The 18549-nt window shown below is 41.2% G+C and overlaps 1 protein-coding gene across 2 annotated transcripts; it reads right to left on the bottom strand.

The window, feature by feature from the left end:
* Positions 1-30: 30 nt before the first annotated feature.
* LOC148898322 (myosin heavy chain, fast skeletal muscle-like) lies at positions 31-12533 on the bottom strand. 2 transcript variants are annotated; one of them, XM_088997464.1, is made up of 41 exons: positions 12468-12533; positions 12311-12347; positions 11523-11749; positions 11303-11446; positions 11068-11224; positions 10945-10972; positions 10751-10856; positions 10572-10664; positions 10426-10489; positions 10254-10352; positions 10056-10159; positions 9738-9876; positions 9533-9651; positions 9229-9378; positions 8970-9140; positions 8566-8869; positions 7818-7885; positions 7657-7744; positions 7396-7513; positions 7188-7311; positions 6483-6623; positions 6154-6405; positions 5832-6074; positions 4601-4777; positions 4383-4528; positions 4213-4303; positions 3742-4131; positions 3528-3654; positions 3328-3446; positions 3056-3252; positions 2625-2808; positions 2390-2555; positions 2137-2261; positions 1745-2053; positions 1464-1667; positions 1243-1368; positions 985-1155; positions 804-908; positions 623-718; positions 246-377; positions 31-135 (listed from the first exon to the last, which is right to left on the bottom strand). In XM_088997464.1, the coding sequence occupies exons 3-41, from the start codon at positions 11727-11729 to the stop codon at positions 115-117; spliced, it is 5805 nt and encodes a 1934-aa protein (XP_088853590.1). In that variant the 5' UTR covers positions 11730-11749; positions 12311-12347; positions 12468-12533; the 3' UTR covers positions 31-114. The 2 variants fall into 2 exon arrangements, with proteins under 2 accessions (XP_088853590.1, XP_088853589.1); XM_088997463.1 differs by having other exon boundaries at positions 6154-6409; positions 6487-6623; positions 12468-12532.
* Between the last annotated feature and the right edge of the window lie 6016 nt (positions 12534-18549).

The raw sequence follows: 18549 nt of genomic DNA on the forward strand, positions 1-18549 counted from the left end.
ACAGTCTGGCATAAAAAAGTACCACTCATATTTGCATTTTTTTCAAAGGAGTTTTATTGTGGTTTATTTCACATCATATTATATGAGTTGAAACAACCCACGGAAGAATCAACTTCACTCAGCTGTATCCTTGCTCTGAAAGAAAATATACAGTCATTCTTAAAATCCAAAATTGATTTCATATTTGATAAGTGGCCTATACTTTTCTAATATGGATACTGGTCATTTAATTTTTCAATACTTACTTTTCCAGAGTCACGGCTTTTGGCTCTGAGTTTGTTGACTTGAGACTCTGCAATGTCAGCACGCTCCTCTGCCTCTTCCAGCTCATGTTGGACCTTCCTGCATTTGGACAGGTGAACATTGGCCTGCTCCTCCTGTAAATTCAGGTCAGGCAGAAAATTTAAGTCGGAAATATCCATCCACTTTCCAGGCCACTTTATCCTCATTAGGGGTGTAGTTGCATACATTAAACTTTACAGTACAAAATTATTTACCAGTGTTTATTTATTATTTAATTATTTACCGATAGAGAGAGAAAGAGAGAGAGGGAGAGAGAGAGAAAGAGACAGAGAGATACAGATACAAAAACATTGGTTCTTATTTTCTTGTCAGTCCTTACCGCTTCCTCTGCCTGCCTCTTGTAGGCCTTCACCTTGAGCTGCAATTTATCAACCAGATCCTGCAATCTGACGACATTTTTCTTGTCCTCTTCAGTCTGTGAACAAAAAGAATCAGATTTGCAAGTTTGAATTCATCTAATTTCAGGTTCTTCTTTGACATATGCACGCTAAGTAATGTACCTGGTAAGTAAGCTCCTTCACCCTCCTCTCATATTTTCGGACACCCTTAACAGCGTCAGCTCCACGTCGCTGCTCTGCCTCAACCTCTGTCTCAAGTTCACGCACCTGGAGATTGATTGTTTTTCAAATGTAACAGCAATACTTTTTATTAGCTTTGAGTGGGTTCACTTAATTGTCTTACCCGAGATTCAAGTTTCTGAAGTTGTTTCTTGCCACCCTTCATAGCCAAGTTCTCAGCCTCATCCAGGCGATGCTGTAGATCCTTGACAGCAACTTCCAGGTTCTTCTTCATTCTTTCCAGATGGGCGCTGGTGTCCTGTTCCTTCTTCAGCTCCTCAGCCATCATTGCAGCCTAGAACACATGATTTTGTTTTTGTTATTAGAAATTTCTTTCGAATCAATTAAGTCAAATAAGTAACATTACAAAGAGAAAACATACATCGGTGATGGCCTTCTTGGCTTTGTCCTCTGCATTTCTGGCTTCCTGAACAGTGTCATCTACTTCACTCTGGATCTGGACAAGGTCAGACTCAAGCTTCTTCTTGGTGTTAAGAAGGCTTGTGTTCTGAGACAGAAATGTAATTGTTACTCAAAACATAACACATGAATATTGCCATGTTGAATCCCAAAACATATTAAAAATATATATATCTTATATACCTGAGAGTGCAGAAGGCCCACACGTTCACTGGCATCTACCAGCTCCTGCTCAGCAACTTTTCGGCCTCTCTCTGTTTGTTCCAGAGCAGCCCGAAGTTCCTCAATTTCAGCCACCATAAGGCCATTCCTGCGGTCCACCATGGCAGCTTGTTCCTTCAGGTCATCCTGTGCTCTGACGGCATCATCAAGATGCAGTTGTGCATCCTGGTGAAAATCAAAGTATGAAGTGAAAAAATAGCTACACGAAAGAACGGTGATCCGAACTCATGACATTGCTATACCTTCAGCTGTGTTTGCACAATTCTCAATTGCTTCTGAGACTCGGCTGCCTGCCGATTGGCGTGGCTCAGCTGAATTTCCATCTCGTTCAAGTCTCCCTCCATCTTCTTTTTGATTCTGAGGGCATCATTTCTGCTCCTGACCTCAGAATCCAACGTGCTCTGCATGGAGTCAATCACTCTTTGGCTATTCCTCTTGATTTGCTCCATCTCCTCGTCTTTCTCAGCGAGCTTCCTGTCTACTTCTCCTTTGATCTGGTTAAGCTCCAACTGGACACGCAGGATCTTAGACTCTTCATGTTCCAGAGTTCCCTAAAAAATTGGGAATACAAGTATAAATCTTTGCACTCCGATTTTATTCATTGATTTGTTACACCCGTGTTAATTCAATTCACCTCAGCCTCTTCGAGTGCTGTTTGAATTTCACACTTCTCAGTCTCCACCTGTTTCTTGGCCTTCTCAAGCTCATGGATACTTTTTCCAGTCTCGCCAATCTGTTCGGTTAAATCAGAGATCTCCTCTACGAAGTGACAAAGACAGTTTCAAATTAATAAGAGGGACTCCTTTCTTGCATCGCATTCTTGCACTGCATTCTTGCACGGGGAAGCCACATGAGCTACAAGTTGCCAAACTTTGTCCAACACTCACGCTGCAGATTCTTGTTTTCACGCTTCATGGTCTCCAGTTGATCCAGAGCTTCCTCATAAGAGTTCTTCATCTTGAACAGCTCAGTGCCAAGAGAACGAGCCTCCTTCTGTGCTCCCTCAAGCTCTGCTTGACCCTCCTCAAACTTCTGCTTCCATTCTGCCAAGACCTATTTTCACAATTTAGAAAGTGCATGTTAATTTTTGTATGTCTTGGGTGAGCTTGCCATCAGTTGTACCTTGTCAAAGTTCCTCTGCTTTTTGTCAAGGTTGGCAGCAAGACCATTGGCCCTCTCCACGTCAATCATGAGATCTTCCACTTCACTCTGGAGTCTCTGTTTGGTCTTCTCCAGAGAAGCACACTTTGAATTCACAGCTTCAATCTGTTCCTCAGCCTCCTGGAGTCGCTGCGCCAACTTTTTCCTGTTTTAAATGTTTCTCAGTGAAAAATCTCCAATCCTGATGATACATTTTACACACATTTGTCTTGTTCTAAAATGCGTAATTACACAGAATAGTTATTTGGATCATCCTTAAAATATTAGTTGCTATTAAGATTTATCCATCTATAAATTTATCCATCTATATCAAATGAAATTAAAACAGCAATTAATGTAAACCTGCTGTCAGTATGCGGCAATATATATTTTTTTAATTTAATCATCATTACTTGGCTTCCTCAAGTTCCTCAGTGCGCTGGATGGCATCAGTTTCATATTTGGTTCTCCACTGAGCCACCTCAGAGTTGGCCTTGGACATCCCACGCTGCAGCTCAGCCTTGGCCTCCTGCTCCTCCTCAAATTGCTCCCTCAGCAGATCACAGTCATGGCGGGCTGATTGCAGTCCATGAGCAAGCGCATTCTTGGCCTGGTAAGATGAATATATTTGATGCGTTCTTTTCAACCTTAAAAGAAAAATGTGGTTAAGAGTGACAATTCTTACCTTGACCTCCTCTTCAATCTGTCTCTTCAATTCCTCAATCTGCTGAGTAAAGGCCTGTTTACCTCTGGTCAGCTGTGAGACAAGAGCTTCCTTTTCCTCAATTTGACGACCAAATTCACCTTGTTTCAACATCATCATGTAGCGTTAGCGTGTATGCTCACTTTTAAACTACCATTGTAGTTTGATTGCCACATACATACCATTTTCTGTCAGAAGACGGGCTTTCTGTGCACCCAGGTCATTGAGCTGACGGATATTTTCATCATTCTTGCTCTTTAGTTCACTAAGTTGGTCCTCAAGAGTACGGCACATCTTTTCAAGATTTGCCTAGAACATATGATGACTATTATGAATCTGTTCTGACGATCAGAGTCCTTGATGTATATTACCGATATATGGACTGGAAACATTCACCTTTGCTTTGGCAACAGCCTCCATGTTGCTGGAGAGATCATCAATCTCCATCTTGTATTCACTTTTTTCCTTCTCCAGCTTCTGCTTGACACGCTGGAGGTTGTCAATCTGTTCACCCAACTCAGCAACACTGTCAGCCTGCTTCTTACGCAGAGCGGCAGCAGTGGCCTCATGCTGCAAGGTGGACTCCTCAAGATCACGACGCAGCTTTTGGAACTCAGCCTCGCGCTTCTTGTTCATCTCAATCTGAGCAGCAGTGGCACCGCCGGCCTCCTCCAGCCTCTCACTGATCTCTTCAAGTTCCCTGGAGAGATCCGCTCTCTGTTTCTCAACCTTTGCGCGAGCAGCACGCTCTGCCTCAATTTCCTCTTCCAGTTCCTCAATACGAGCCTATAAGAACATGTCCCTGTTTCACTTTTAAATTCAATATTCATTTTTTTTATGTAACATGTAACTTTGAGGACATTTGACCTGAAGTTCTTTGATCTTCTTTTGAAGCTGGGCACCCATTGACTGCTCATCCTCAATCTTGCTAAGAAGCTGACTGATTTCAAAGTCCTTCCTGCAAAAATTAGTCATGTGTAGTGGTGTCTCTCTTCAAAAGTGATTGTGGATGTTGTGTCATGAAATCAAGACATTACTTTTTAAGTTTCTCATCAGACTGCTGTTTGTCATTCTCCAGGTCCATGATTGATTCCTGTGCGAGTTTCAGGTCACCCTCAAGCTTCCTCTTGGCCCTCTCCAGGTCCATACGCAGCTTCTTCTCTTGTTCCAGGGACCCCTCAAGCTGCAGAGTAATACTATTTAATCATTCTTACATCTTGCTTTTCCAGTGTTAAAATAACGTATCCTCACGTACATCGTCCACTTGCTGCTCAAGCTTGGTCTTAGCCTTGGTCAGAGTGTTGACCTTATCTTCCTCAGCCTGCAAGTCATCAAGAGTCTGCTGATGAGCCTCCTGAAGGGCCTTCTTCTCCTTGGTCAACTTTGCAATGGTCTCATCCTGAGAAGCCATTTCCTCAGTCAGGTTCTTGACCTATGATGCAAAACAGAGATGAATTTATTTTTTCTGTAATAAGTACAAATCAGGGCTATGCAAAATCCAGAATTATAAAATTCAATTCAATTCATTGTATTAACTTGAATTTGAATTGACTGCACCACACAGAATTCATTTGAATTAAATGAAGTGGAATTGTACTCAATGCAATTCAGGGGTACTCATCTTCCTCCCCACATATCAGACGTACACTAAACATGTCAAAAAAGCTATTTTAAAGACTTCGATGAAGGTCGATATTCTGGGGAATAAAGGGTGGTTTTACCATTCTTTCATTTGTCCTTTTTAAATGTAATCTTGATAATATTGTCTTTTAAGTAAACTTTTAATATACATGAAAAAAATGACAAACTTTAGTAACATTGAGTTATGTGTAAATAAAGTACTGAACATGATATTTGGATGAAATTCATAACAATATGCTCATACAGTGTAAAATGTCATTGTTAAATTCACTTTAATTTTGCAGAATGACTTTCATAGAGGCGGCCCGATAGTTGAGCAAGCCGGCTTCACAGTGCAGAGGTTGTGAGTTCAAGACCCGATCCGGCCTCCCTGTGTGGAGTTTGCATGTTCTCCCTGGGCCCGCGTGGGTTTTCTCCGGGTCCTCCGGTTTCCTCCCACATTCCAAAAACATGCATCTCAAGCTGAATGAACACTCCATATTGTCCCTAGGTGTGAGTGTGTGAGTGAATGTTTGTTTGTCTCTGTGCCCTGCGATTGGCTGGCAACCAATTAAAGGTGTCTCCCACCTAGTGCCCGAAGACGGCTGGGAGTGGCTCCAGCACCCCTGCAACCCTAATGACTATAAAGTGGTCTGGAAAAAGGATGGATGGATGGACTTTATTAGAATTTCAATTCTGGTTCTTAATTTCACATTATTATTGCAATGCTGCTTCCTCTTTGCCTTCTCAATTCAAACTTGAATTCTGATTCAACAATTTATTTGGAATTTAGCGGTCGTTCTTCATTGAATTCTGAATTTCATAGAGCGTGAGATAGAGAGAGAGAGAGACAGAGAGTTGCACACCTTGTTTTCAGTGGCATGTTTCTCCTTCTCCACTTTGGCCAAGGTAAGCTCCAGGTCATCAATATCCTTCTTGAGTTCAGAGCATTCATCCTCCAGTTTTCTCTTTTTTGCAGTGAGCTCAGCATTGATTTCCTCTTCATCTTCCAATCTCTCAGTTGTCTCCTTGAGTTTGGCTTCCAATTGGATCTTACTCTTGATTAGACCCTCACATCTCTCTTCAGCATCAGACAGATTCTCTGATTCCTATATCACATTGAGCAAACACCTACTATCACACAAAACATTGGTGACCAGCAAAATCTGTCAGTGGCTTGTTACTCACAGATGCAACTTGCAGCTGTAGATCATTCTTCTCCTGAAGGAGAGACACCATCTTCTCCTCAAGTTCCTTCTTCTTGGCAAGAGCAGCGGCCAAGTCACCGGTCATCTTTTCATAGTTTTCCTTCATCTGGGCCAACTCTTTCTCTGTTTCAGCACTCTTCAGCAGAGGCTTGATTTTGTAGTACACCTTCATCCATGGCCAATGTTTGACATTCATGAATGAACGCACATTATACTGGATGGTGAAGATGGCCTCCCTGTGAATGGACGTATGATTTATGCACATCACTTCTTCCTTTTTATTAATCGAGACTTTTTACAATTCAGAACATGCCTTCTCTCCATCATCTTCACAAACTCCTTCCTCATCAGGTAACCACGGCAGAGGGCCTGAGTCATGGTGACTAGAGCTGCAAGCTTCTCATCTCTCATTTCCTCAAGGGTACCCAAAAGACCTGCTTTAAAGAACACCTAACCGGATTGAAAAAAAAAACAAGTTACACACTTGATATCTCACGTTAAACACATAAACGAATGTCTAGAAATCCTAAAAATCTAATTTGACATATTAAATAAGATTAATATTTTTACTTAAAAACTAGCCGTTTTCAAACTAATGAGAAAAAATGCCAACAGCATGTACTTGTCTCAACTGATTTGTGACCGGAAAAAGTTGGGGACTGCTCTTTTACAGTGTATGCTTATCCTCACTCCATACTCCACACCTATGTGGAAGAATTATGTTGTTGTGATGAACGCTTAACGAGATGCACTTCAAAATAATTATTTCTGCAACCTGTCTTTCAATGAATGCTTCATTTTAATTAACATTGGTATTTTGCATCACTTTACAGATCTGATAGTGTTTGTTGTAATAGGGAAAATATATAAAGAAAATGAGTTTTGGGAAAACAATTGCAGATAAAATTGCAATTGTAATTTTCAGGGAAGACAAAACTAAATTTGAAAACTTCAATTGTTCAACTTTAAAAGTCCTTTATTTTATGATTTATTTTTTTAGAAATAGCGATTTACCTTGGTGTGACCAAATCTGTATTGGTCATGGTCGATATCGATTGACCCAAGCAATTTCTCTGCAGCCTTCTTGTTGTCAATGAACTGGCCTTCCGGGATGACGCTAGCATTCAGCACCTTGTACCTATACATTGTGAAAGTCAATTGATCCATAACTATTTTTTGTTGACTTACAGAATATCGCTGTTAAAAATATTGCCAATGATACCTCTGTTTGAAGTCACCATAGAGGATTCTGCTAGGGAAACCTTTCCTGCAAATTCTGATACCCTCAAGTACACCATTACACCTAAGCTGGTGGATAACCAGGAAGTTCTCCATCAGACCTACGGAAAGGGGTGCAATGCACCGTGACAATTTAATAATAGCATAATACAACTAATTATAGTTATTGGTATTAAGTCATAAAGATTTGTTATCCATATAATGTCGCCTGACAGTCTACTAACATTGTGGCAGCATTCATTACCTGGAGTCTTTGACTCATTAGGAATTAGGCAACGCACAAAGTGAGGATGGGTGCTCCTCAAGTTGGTCATCAGTTTCCCCAAGTTCTCCTGAAAGTACCAAACAATGAATGACAGTACGTATAATGTCATGTCAATACCGTACATGCAAACTAGACCTTACCCTGAACTGTGAAGATACAGTCTGCATTGAACCACCCTTCTTCTTGCCTCCCTTTTTGCCACTAGTTTCTGTTCACCAATTTAGAGAGAAATGGAGCATTAGTATCATATTGAATATTCATGTCATTTACTCAATCGTTGGCGTCAGGACAAATCTCCATTGCCCCAGTCTGGTAAATTTCATTTTCTTTCTCCCACCACATATCTGTTCATCCTCACATGGGGGTGTGGTGTTTATAGGAGTTGGAACAATCTAAATCAGGGGTGTCAAAGTCATTTTTTTGCCGCGGGCCACATTGTAGTTATGGTTTCCTCTCAAGGGCCGTTATGAATTTGGGGAACCCATTAGAATGTTTAAATCCCTTCAAATATTACATATAGAGCACACAGCAAATTAAAGAATAACTACTTTTCAAATCTGAAGTCAAGAATAATGACTTTTATTGTGATTGACATCCAAAAATATGAAATTTTGGCTCAGATTTTAGCAATCATCATGGAATTTAACCAGTTTGATTTGCTTTCGCGGGCCGAAAAAAATGATGTGGCGGGCCGGATTTGGCCCGCGGGCCTTGACTTTGACACCTGTGATCTAAATGGTTGAAAACCGGCTCAGCTGTTTGACAATGTAATTATAAATTGGTTGAACAAATATGCCATTTTGGGGGGGTCTCCTGAAAATTGATGATTTGGTAGATTTGAGAATTCCTCCCGATGCCAGCGATATTTAATGTGTTTTATCAGCACACCCTCAGCAGCAGCAGGTGGATAAAGGAAAGCCAGGAGTTTAACTGAAGACTTCTGGTAGAGCTGCACAACAGACTCATTGAGGGGATCCTTGTTCTTGTCCAGCCAACCGCTGATGTTGTAATCTACGGTGCCAGCATAATGTACAAGGGAGAAGTGGGCCTCGGCCTTGCCCTTTGCGGGCTTCGGCTTCTCAAATGCTTTGCATTTGCCAAGATGCTGATCATATAACTTGTTCTTGAATGAAGTATCTGTGGCCTTAGGGAACATGCACTCCTCTTCAAGGATGGAGAAGATACCCATGGGCTGAAACGAAATCACAGGAGAATCTCATTTATGGTGTTTTGGATGATCTAGGTTAGTTCGCGGCCATCGACAAATTGAGTCTTAAGAATAAAATGTGTACCTTTTCAATCAGCTCAATGCAGGCAGCCAGATCCATGCCAAAGTCAATGAACTCCCAAATAATACCCTCCTTCTTGTACTCTTCTTGTTCCAGCACAAACATGTGGTGGTTGAAGAACTGTTGCAACTTTTCATTGGTGAAATTGATGCACAGCTGCTCCATGCTGTTGTACTGTGTGAGGACAAATCTTTTACTCATTAAAAAAGACTATGGTAAAAAATAAAATAAAAGTGTGTCTTTTCACATGAATGAAGCTTACATCAAAGATTTCAAAGCCAGCAATATCCAAGACACCAATGAAGAACTGCCTTGACTGTTTCGTATCCAACATCTGGTTGATACGAATGACCATCCACAAGAACATCCTCTCATAGATGGACTTGGCAAGCGCTGTCACTGAATTCAGCACCTAGAAGCAATTTCAACCCAGAGAGTCAGTTATGTATTTCAAGCTTTTTCACAAGATGAAAGTAGTCAAATTATCACACACTTTAGCCTACTTGAATTGCTGCCTTTTATTAATTTATTTTTGATCAAAGTAGGATTATTTTGATCTACGTTACCTGAGGTACAGTCTGTCCCTTGGTGACAAACTCATTTCCGACTTTCACTCTGGGATAGCACAGAGCCTTCAGCATGTCAGCGGAGTTCAGACCCAACAGGTAGGCGACCTTATCAGCATCTGAAGTGGTTTGTAGAATGCAGCTAATATGAGCTTTGTTGAACACAATCAGCCTGTCATCAGAAACATCCCACACCTCTACATACCCTCTGTGCCGTCGGGCTCTGCCTGCTCCTCACGCTGCTTTTGTTTGAACTTCATGTTACCGTGATGAAGGACAGCACCTGTCATTTTGTAGATGCTCATCTTCTCCTCGCCGCTGAAGCCCAGAATATCAATGGCGTTCTGTGGGTCAAAAATAAATAAACAAAAAAATAAATAACTACACAAACAAATAAACAAACACATATATAAATAAAATAATTTATGTATGCTAAAGGTCAGTTTAGAAACAACAAAATACAACAATGACATCAGCATTAATTTTTTACATCTCAGACAACATTTGAAATATAATCACTCACATCTGTGGCTTCCAGCTCAATTTTGTCATCAATGCTGGCCACGGTGATCTGTCCCTGACTGCACATAGGAAAGTCATACGGGTTGGTTGTGATCAGTGATATTTCTGTGAGGGAGGGAAATGCAATAATTAAGATTTTTGTTGTTGGATGTTCAAGTATGTGAGTTATAGATTTTGAAATGACTACACCATTACATACCAATCAACTCTGGTTTGTGATTGGTCATCATCTGGTAGAAGATGTGGTAGCCTCGCTCATCAGGAAGCTGGAATGTCACTCTGGACTTCTCCAGGAGATCTGCAATTATTTTAAGGAATCCGTCTATCACGCTGCAGTTGAGGCATTTCCACACTGTGAATTGTGCACTTACAGGTTTCAATATCAGCACTAGCCAGTTTGCCAGTTGTGCCAAAATGAATTCGGATGAATTTACCCTGTTTCAAAGGCGACAAATTAAGATTCATTCATTGTTGAAATGTAAACTCAATTACACCGTAGCAATTGCACGTTACTTACAAAACGAGAAGAGTTGTCATTCCTCACAGTTTTGGCATTACCGTAGGCTTCTAGAAGAGGATTGGCAGCTATAATTTGATCCTCAAGTGACCCCTGTCATCATCATAACAATTAATATCTACAAATAAATCCAAGTGAACCGGTCAAAACAAACACCGTTTCTTTCTCAGTGAACATACCTGATACTTTCCCTGCTCCTTTTTCTTATCACCACCAACTGAGATGGTGGCAAAGTACTGAATGACACGCTTGGTGTTCACAGTCTTTCCAGCACCAGATTCTCCACTGGATAATAGAGATAAACTTGTGAAAATGTTTTGTACCAAGTTTTGTACCAAGTGTTTCTTGGTTTACAAATTAATATATAACTCACGTGATCAAAACAGACTGGTTCTCTCGGTCTGTTCAGACAGAAGCCTGGGATCAATAACGTATTTCCAGAGCAGCCGGCGCAAAAAACGGTTGTGAACTTATACATATTCATCTTATTACATACCAGTAAGCATGAATTGGTATGCATTGTCAGAGACAGAGAAGATGTGGGGTGGAGCCTCCATTCGCTTCTTGCCTCTGTAAGCACTCACAACTTCGGAATCGTACACTGGGAGCATCTTGTAGGGGTTCACAGTGGCACAGAACAGCCCCGAGTAGGTCTGAGAAAGACACAACGTAAACACATTTCTTCCGGGGAGATTATTTATGAACACTTTATTTTTAGCTGATTGTCTTACATAGATCATCCATGCTGCATAACGCTCTTTGAGGTTATACAGGACAGATGCTTCATTGAGATGGGTCATCATGGCCATGTCTTCAATTTTGTCAAACTTGGGGGGATTCATTGGAGAGACGTCATCTTCTTTAACTGTCTTCTCCTGGAAGAAGACAAAGTGAAAATTGCATCACATGTTTTGAGTGCATGAGTTTAAGACAAGAAGAGAAGCTGCGCACCTCCTCAGTGTCCAGGACTTTGACAGTGACTTTACCACCCTCTTTTTTCAGGATTGTAGCCTTCAGGTACAGATCCTTTGCATCGACCACATAGCAGGCAGACTTTGCATCAAATGGTCTGCTCTGAGCCTCAATTCGCTCCTTCTCTGGTTTACGGAGGTAGATAGCAGCTTTGCCATAAATGGCCATTTCTGCGTCGGTACTCATGGTGGTGGTTTACTGGACGTCTGTGTGGCATTAAGAATCACAGTCTAATTAATGTATGTATATTGCATGTGAGTTAAACAACCAAATAAACAATTTCTTCTCGCAAAATTATTTTTATTGGGTTTTCCAGGTCGACATGGAGTCACGTTCAGCAATATTTTAATATTATACCAGCACACACTGCATTCGATATGATTCAAACTACGGTCATTCATTTTCCATTTACCTGACCCCCATTTGCACCGCGGATGTACTGGAACTTATTCCAGATGACATCTATGAGAGGAGGTTTACACACTGGACTGTTTGCCAGCCGTATGCAAAGCACAAACAACCATTCATATTCACACCTATGGACAATTTTGAGTGTTCAATGAATGTAGAAGGAAACGGGAATACCTGGAGATAACCAACATGAACCCACACAGCCCATGCAAATTTCACACAAAATATGAATATGAATGCACAGCCTCTGAGCTGTAAAACATGTATTACCCAAATATCTACTGTGGCGCCTCCCAAAACAAGCAACATTATATTTCTGAGATTATTCATGCAAAGTCACTGAACAGTGTTCGTACCTCTCGCTTATCCTTGCAATATTTGAATGGCACAATCCTGTTGAAATAACATTTTTATTACTGTGAGTAGATATCGTATTCAGATCTATATTTATTAAAATAATATCGCATACATTTTGATACTTGTGCAATCGAGTGATTTTTTAAGTGTACTTACCACAGGCTGGGGTCTTCAGGCTCCTCCACCACATAACACCTCAGCACCCGTACTCTCCTTTTATACCAAGTGTCGTTTGCTTATATGGCAAGAGTTAAATAGGGACCACGAACGAACCCAATGTGGTGGGCCAACTTTGAAAGCCATCATCCATGGAAGCATGTCGTTTCACATGCTTCTTTTTCTTTTAAATGATGCTATACCACCAGATCCAATTGTTTGGCAATAATTTTTTTATCCTTATTCTTTCACACAAAAACGAAACTATTTTATTGCCCTTCTGCTCTTACTAATGCAATGCAGACATGAATAAATATCAAACACAATTTAATAATTTGTTATTTTCATCAATAGAGTTGAGACAGTTTATAGCATATCACAGTTGTGATGAGTTTAACTTCTCCAGCTCCAAATTTATTGTCTCCCTTAATGCAAATGGCAATGTTTCACTTAAAAAAAGATCAAATAACAGTTTTAATTTCTGTGGGTAGTCATTTCCAAGTCTATTCATTTTAATACCTTGCACATGTTGTCTTGATTTAAAACTAATGACATTTCAATAATCACCTGCTGGGAAAATATTTATGGGTGGATTGACGATAATACTCATCCGCAAACCCCTGGACAAGTTGAAACAAAAAGCTACCGGTATTTAAATTCATATTAAGATATGGAACATTTTAGCTAATGGCTAATATTCTACCTTTGAACCTTACATCATTATGCCAAACCCACATAGCTCCACTTCCTTTCGAAAGATTATTTTAAACCTATTTTAAAACTATCGGCTTAATTTCCACAATCATCCAACAAATACCTATATTCTTTGATTAATAAGCAATTCACTTCCCATTTGTATGTAAAATATTTTTGCAGATCCTCTAAAAAAATTAAATACCTGTGCAACAAAAGACATCTCAGTTTAAATCCATAAATGTGTCTTATTTTTCAATTCCAATGATGTTGCAATGACCAGTTCAACCAATCATGATCAATCAGAGTGGAGGGGACTGGCCCCTCCACTCTCACATTTGTCGTCCTTTGTGCGAACTTGCTTTGCCTGCAAATCAGTGGTTACATTTGGGACAGCTGCCAAATATGGTGTGGGGCACAGCTGATGCTTACATGACTTAAGACATTTGTCACAGCAGCATAGATCTGATGGATCACATATCCATCAAGGAAAACAGATCCTGGAGAGCACCTTTCAGATCCTGTTGACGATCACTTCATGGCACATATGAATTAAATTCAAAATGTATCAAAGTAGCTGTTACGTTTTTCATGTTTTCAAAATAACTTCTTATAATATGAAAGGAAGACCCATGAAAAGTTTTGTTTTGTTCTGTATCAATTTTATAAGTAGTATTGTTTTAAGTTATGTTATATATTATTAAACAAATGGGATTATTGTTATTTGTAACCATGTGTAATAGATATGTCTCTGGTATTCACACATAACATGCTATTAACACTTAAATCTGAAGACAGAGCTGCATGTCCATTTTGGGCTGCTCATACAACACTGCTTGTCACAGTTGTTGAGCAATGGCCATTTTAAATGTCACGCACAACTGAAATGATTTTGTGCTAAGGTTTTCAAATTACAATATGCATTCACTTTAACGGGGACTTGTTTTGAATTTTCCTTCAGAAATGGGAAATGGATACATTGAGGTTCAGCACAAATCACGAACATTGAGAATTTTGTGCTGTAACTTAATCTGAATAGGTCAGAAAATGGATTAATTGGTGAAAGAACAAGTTAAAGGTGTGATTTATCTTGTTTTTGCTGACACGACTCACCTTGCTCGATGAGACAAAGCTGATATCATCCTTGAAATATTTTTCAGTGTTTGACCTTGAATTTCATGTCACCTGGCAACATTCCTACTTGTTGGCACATTAAAAATAACAGACCGAAAATGGCACACTTGGGAATGGTAATAGTGTTACTTGTTCCCTCCAGTTTCTACTGATGATAATAAGAATAAAAAATATATTAAAAAAGATTAAAATGATCGTCATCATCATCATAATAATACAGTCAAACCTTTGTTTTGGAACGTCTCAGTTCCCGTCCAGTTCGGTTTTCAACCAAACATTTCGGGGTTTTTTTTATGTCCCGAAATGTTTGGTTTTACTTATTTATTGTGACCGACGCATTAGTATTGTTGAATTCAGTCACCTTTTATTGTTATTTTATTTATTTTTACGAAAAAGCAGGCCTCTTTGGTTGAGATCTCCGCAAATCGGACCTTATCATTGTGTAGCGTTCCATTGTGAGTCGATGTTGTTTGTATTGTCCAATCACGTTTAAATAAAGATAAAATATCAGTGATGATTGGTGAGTTGCTTCCTCGTGTAGCATCTTATGTTAGCAGACGGATTTGTATTGTTCAAGGAAAATACTGTGCAAAACCTTTGAATTAAGAAATATTTGATCGTGAAATATGAGTCAGGGGTGCATGTGTCTTTGTTAAGGAGTTTGGGGTGTGAAATCGACCATCAGCAGCATCCCAAAAAAGAAAGACAATAGAAAGTCATTGATGTGGCAGAAGGATCTTGTGTGTTCAGCAAACAAAGGCCACAAATATTAGAAGTGGAGAAACGCTTGCTTATTTTCCTCACTGAGAAGCAGTTGGCAGGAGACAGTCTGAGCCAAAATACCGTTTGTGGCAATGCAAATGCAGAAAGATTTTGGGAAAAAAAGATTCTAACAATGGTCCTGAAGGGTATGATTTGAAAGCAAACGGGGGATGGTTTGAAAAGTGAGTGTGCCTTGTGATTGGTGAGTAACTGGTCTAGGCTGTCCCCCGCCTACTGCCCAAAGACAGCTGGGATAGGTTACAACACGCACCGTGACAGACAGGGAGAGAGATGTTTTTATGTTCCAATGTTAATGTTAATGTTAAAATTGGTGAAAATAAAACATATTCCAGTTTGTTTTTATATGATTTTAAAAATGACCTGCTCTATTATTTGGCGTTTATCCAGCTTATGTTGTAAACACTGCACGCTGCAAGAATCCAAACAAGGGCGCAGAAAATCAGGGGTGAGGGGGATCAGGGGATGAGGCAGGTGAGGCAGTGCCTCACCTGCCTCATCATGATCATCATGGAGACATCAAATGAAAAAATAAATTAAACCGTTGTATTTTTTTAGTGATTTGTACTCTAAAGTTCTTTTCCATTTAACTTCACCATTTTTGGATTTTTTTTTTTCAAAATCGCTGAATTTTCACATTTACCGTTCAAATACTAAGTAGAGACGAGCGGTGAGACAGCAGCCGGCTGAGCCTCACCATGGATTGCGCAATCACTATGCTAACTGTGGTGGCTTGCTGTGCAGTGAGACCACATTGCTGTCCCTCTGGATTTCACTATTAAAGTGTTCAAACACTTTTAGTATATGAACTAAATTTGTACAGTTTAGCTGGTGTATATTATGTCTTGGCACTTTACATTATAAACACTGGAGGACAGTGTTTATTTTATTTTATTTTAATCAAAACTGTGTGCCTAGGTGAGGCACACAGTTCTCCTGCCTCATGACAGGGGGCGCTGGTGATTACAGAGATTCTTCTTGCGCCTCCTCAGCTGCAGAATAATAGAATCAGTGAGAGCAAGCTACAGTAAACAGTTAGCAAGTGAAGTGCAACTATCCAGTGATTTTTTGTGTTGCTTGGCCTTATTTTCAGAATGGAGGATTACATATCTAAATTGAAAGAAATAGAATTTTAAAACTGAAGAAAGATAAGGACGGCTTCTACAAAGAAGGTATAGATGCCTTTCTTCAGAAGGAGCGGCGCATGGACTTCATTTATGAGTAAAGGTAACAAGATATAATGTTTTTTTTAATTCTTTTTTTCCATGCTACAGTTTATATAAAGAACGCTGTCATGACATTTTAAACAAAACACGTTAACTGTTGCCAATCAAATGGTGAATAGGCTACGCTGTAGAGTTCATATGCGCCTCGACTGGGATCACCACCTTATCGTGGTGAGGCACTTTGCGCGTCTCCATGACCCCGAGAGCTATGTCAGCTGTATTCTTGTACTCCTGGCAAGGTCAACCAAGCCGAACAGGTCGGAGGGTAGAGGCCAGACAAAGAGTGATCCCAAATCCGCACCCAGGGATAGGCGTTGGCGGAGTACAACAGATCGGACCACCGGCAGCCCCATGCAACCGCACTACCTGAAGGTCGTCTTGAGTCCTCACTCATGCCACTAGAATACAGTGGGTGCGGCCAAGTATGTGGGGGAAGGAATTGCGCGCCCCGTCCCTCACACTAAATCCACTAGTAGCACAGGTTTCAGCTTCCACCATATAAGTCCACTGGCGATAGGATAAAGTGACGGGGGGAGGTCATGGATGTGACTGGAAGCTTCTAGCTTGATTCCTACACAGGGGCGGTACAGGATTGATGGTCGTTGCGAAGATGGGAAGGAGCAACATTGTCCTTTGGCAGTATCCTGTGCGTCTGAGCAGCCCTATTTAGGGTCCGCACTGCTCACCCCTTATAGGGGAAGGGTCTAGAAAAGGTGACCTAAACATTGCTTGTTCCACCACACCTGGGTGGCCCACCGCAGCCACCAAGGCATCCCCCCCTCTGCGGTCGAAAATGAAATATAATCAAACCCATGACTATGAACCTGGCTTTCTGGAATGTTCGCACCCTCCTCGATGCTCGAGATGCGATGGAAAGACCTCGAAGACGAACTGCCCTCATTGCACATGAGCTCAGGAGGTACAACATCGATATTGGCACACTCAGTGAGACTCGGTTCTCAGGTGAGGATTCACTCACAGAAGTTGGTGAGGGCTACACCTTCTTCTGGAAGGGTCTCCCAGAGAATGAGCGAAGACTCCATGGAGCTTACTCAGTAACATCCCTGAGTCCCCCCAAGGCATCAGTGAACGGCTTATGACCTGGCGTATTCCCCTGGTAAAAGGTTGCTTCGCAACTTTAATCAGAGCCTATGCTCCCATCTTGGATCCTGTGCTCCCACCTTGGATGCTGACGATAACACCAATGCTCCGACTCCTCACTCTGTGCAGCTGATTATAACCAACGCCATCTTTCATCTGAAAAAGAAATACATCACATCATGGATGCACCCCAGGTCCAAACATTGGCACTTACTGGACTACATCATCACAAGGCAACGAGACCAAAATGACGTCTGCATCACGCTGGCCATGCATGGGGCTGAATGCTGGACTGATCATCGACTGATCAAGTCCAGGCTCAAGCTGAGAATTCGACCTCTTCATAAGAAACAGCAACCCCAAAGGCGTCTTAACTCCAGGGCCCTGGAGTCCCCAGAATGTGCAGCCAGCTACCGCAACAAGCTGGCAGAGGGACTTGCCAGCCTGGACAAGGACACCAGTAACGGTGACCTTGATGTTGAAAGCAGGTGGAAAAAAATTGAGGACAACAATTCATCAAGCTGCCTCTGAGACCATCGGATTTACTCAGAAACGTCATCAAGACTGGTTCGATAACAGCTCAGCTGCCATACAGGAGCTTCTGGAAGCCAAGCGCAATGCCCATATCACACTTCTCTCCAACCCTCATTCTCCACTTCTCCTCTCTCATTACAAGGCCATCCGTGATGAAACACAGAAACAGCTGAGGATGATGGAAAACAAGGTGGCTCAGCAAGGCCCAAGAAATCCAGAGGCATGCAGACAACAACAACACACAGGCCTTCTATGATGATGTAAAATCCCTGCATGGCCCATGAAGACAACACATTCTTCCAGTCAGATCTGCAGACGGTTCTGTACTACTGAAGGACAAACAGCTAATACTTGAGCGCTGGGCAGAGCACTTTGACTCCCTGCTCAACCCATAAATCCCTTCAGACCCATCTGTCCTGGACTCCATCCCAGAGCTTCCATCAGTTCTCTCCCTTGATTAACCTCCTCAGTTCACAGAGGTCCTCTCTTCAATCCGGAGCCTTAAAAACAACAAAAGCCTTGGCCCTGATGGACTTCCAGCTAAGGGTTTCAAGAGCGGCGGTTACCTCCTGACACAGAAGCTTTACCACCTCATCTGCAACATCTGGCAAAAC

The sequence above is a fragment of the Hippocampus bargibanti genome, linkage group LG05, assembly GCF_051943395.1.
Source record: "Hippocampus bargibanti isolate YZ-2025 linkage group LG05, ASM5194339v1, whole genome shotgun sequence".
NCBI classification, from domain to species: Eukaryota; Metazoa; Chordata; class Actinopteri; order Syngnathiformes; family Syngnathidae; genus Hippocampus; species Hippocampus bargibanti.

Bases quoted from the DNA above. Each gene is read 5' to 3' on its own strand.
- LOC148898322 (XM_088997464.1), bottom strand. From the start codon at position 11,729: ATGAGTACCGACGCAGAAATGGCCATTTATGGCAAAGCTGCTATCTAC. The intron at 10,857-10,944 runs GTGAGTTATATA...TCTATTATCCAG, and splicing joins AACCAGTCTGTTTTGATCAC to TGGAGAATCTGGTGCTGGAA. The intron at 7,312-7,395 runs GTATCATTGGCA...CACAATGTATAG, and splicing joins TATGGTGACTTCAAACAGAG to GTACAAGGTGCTGAATGCTA.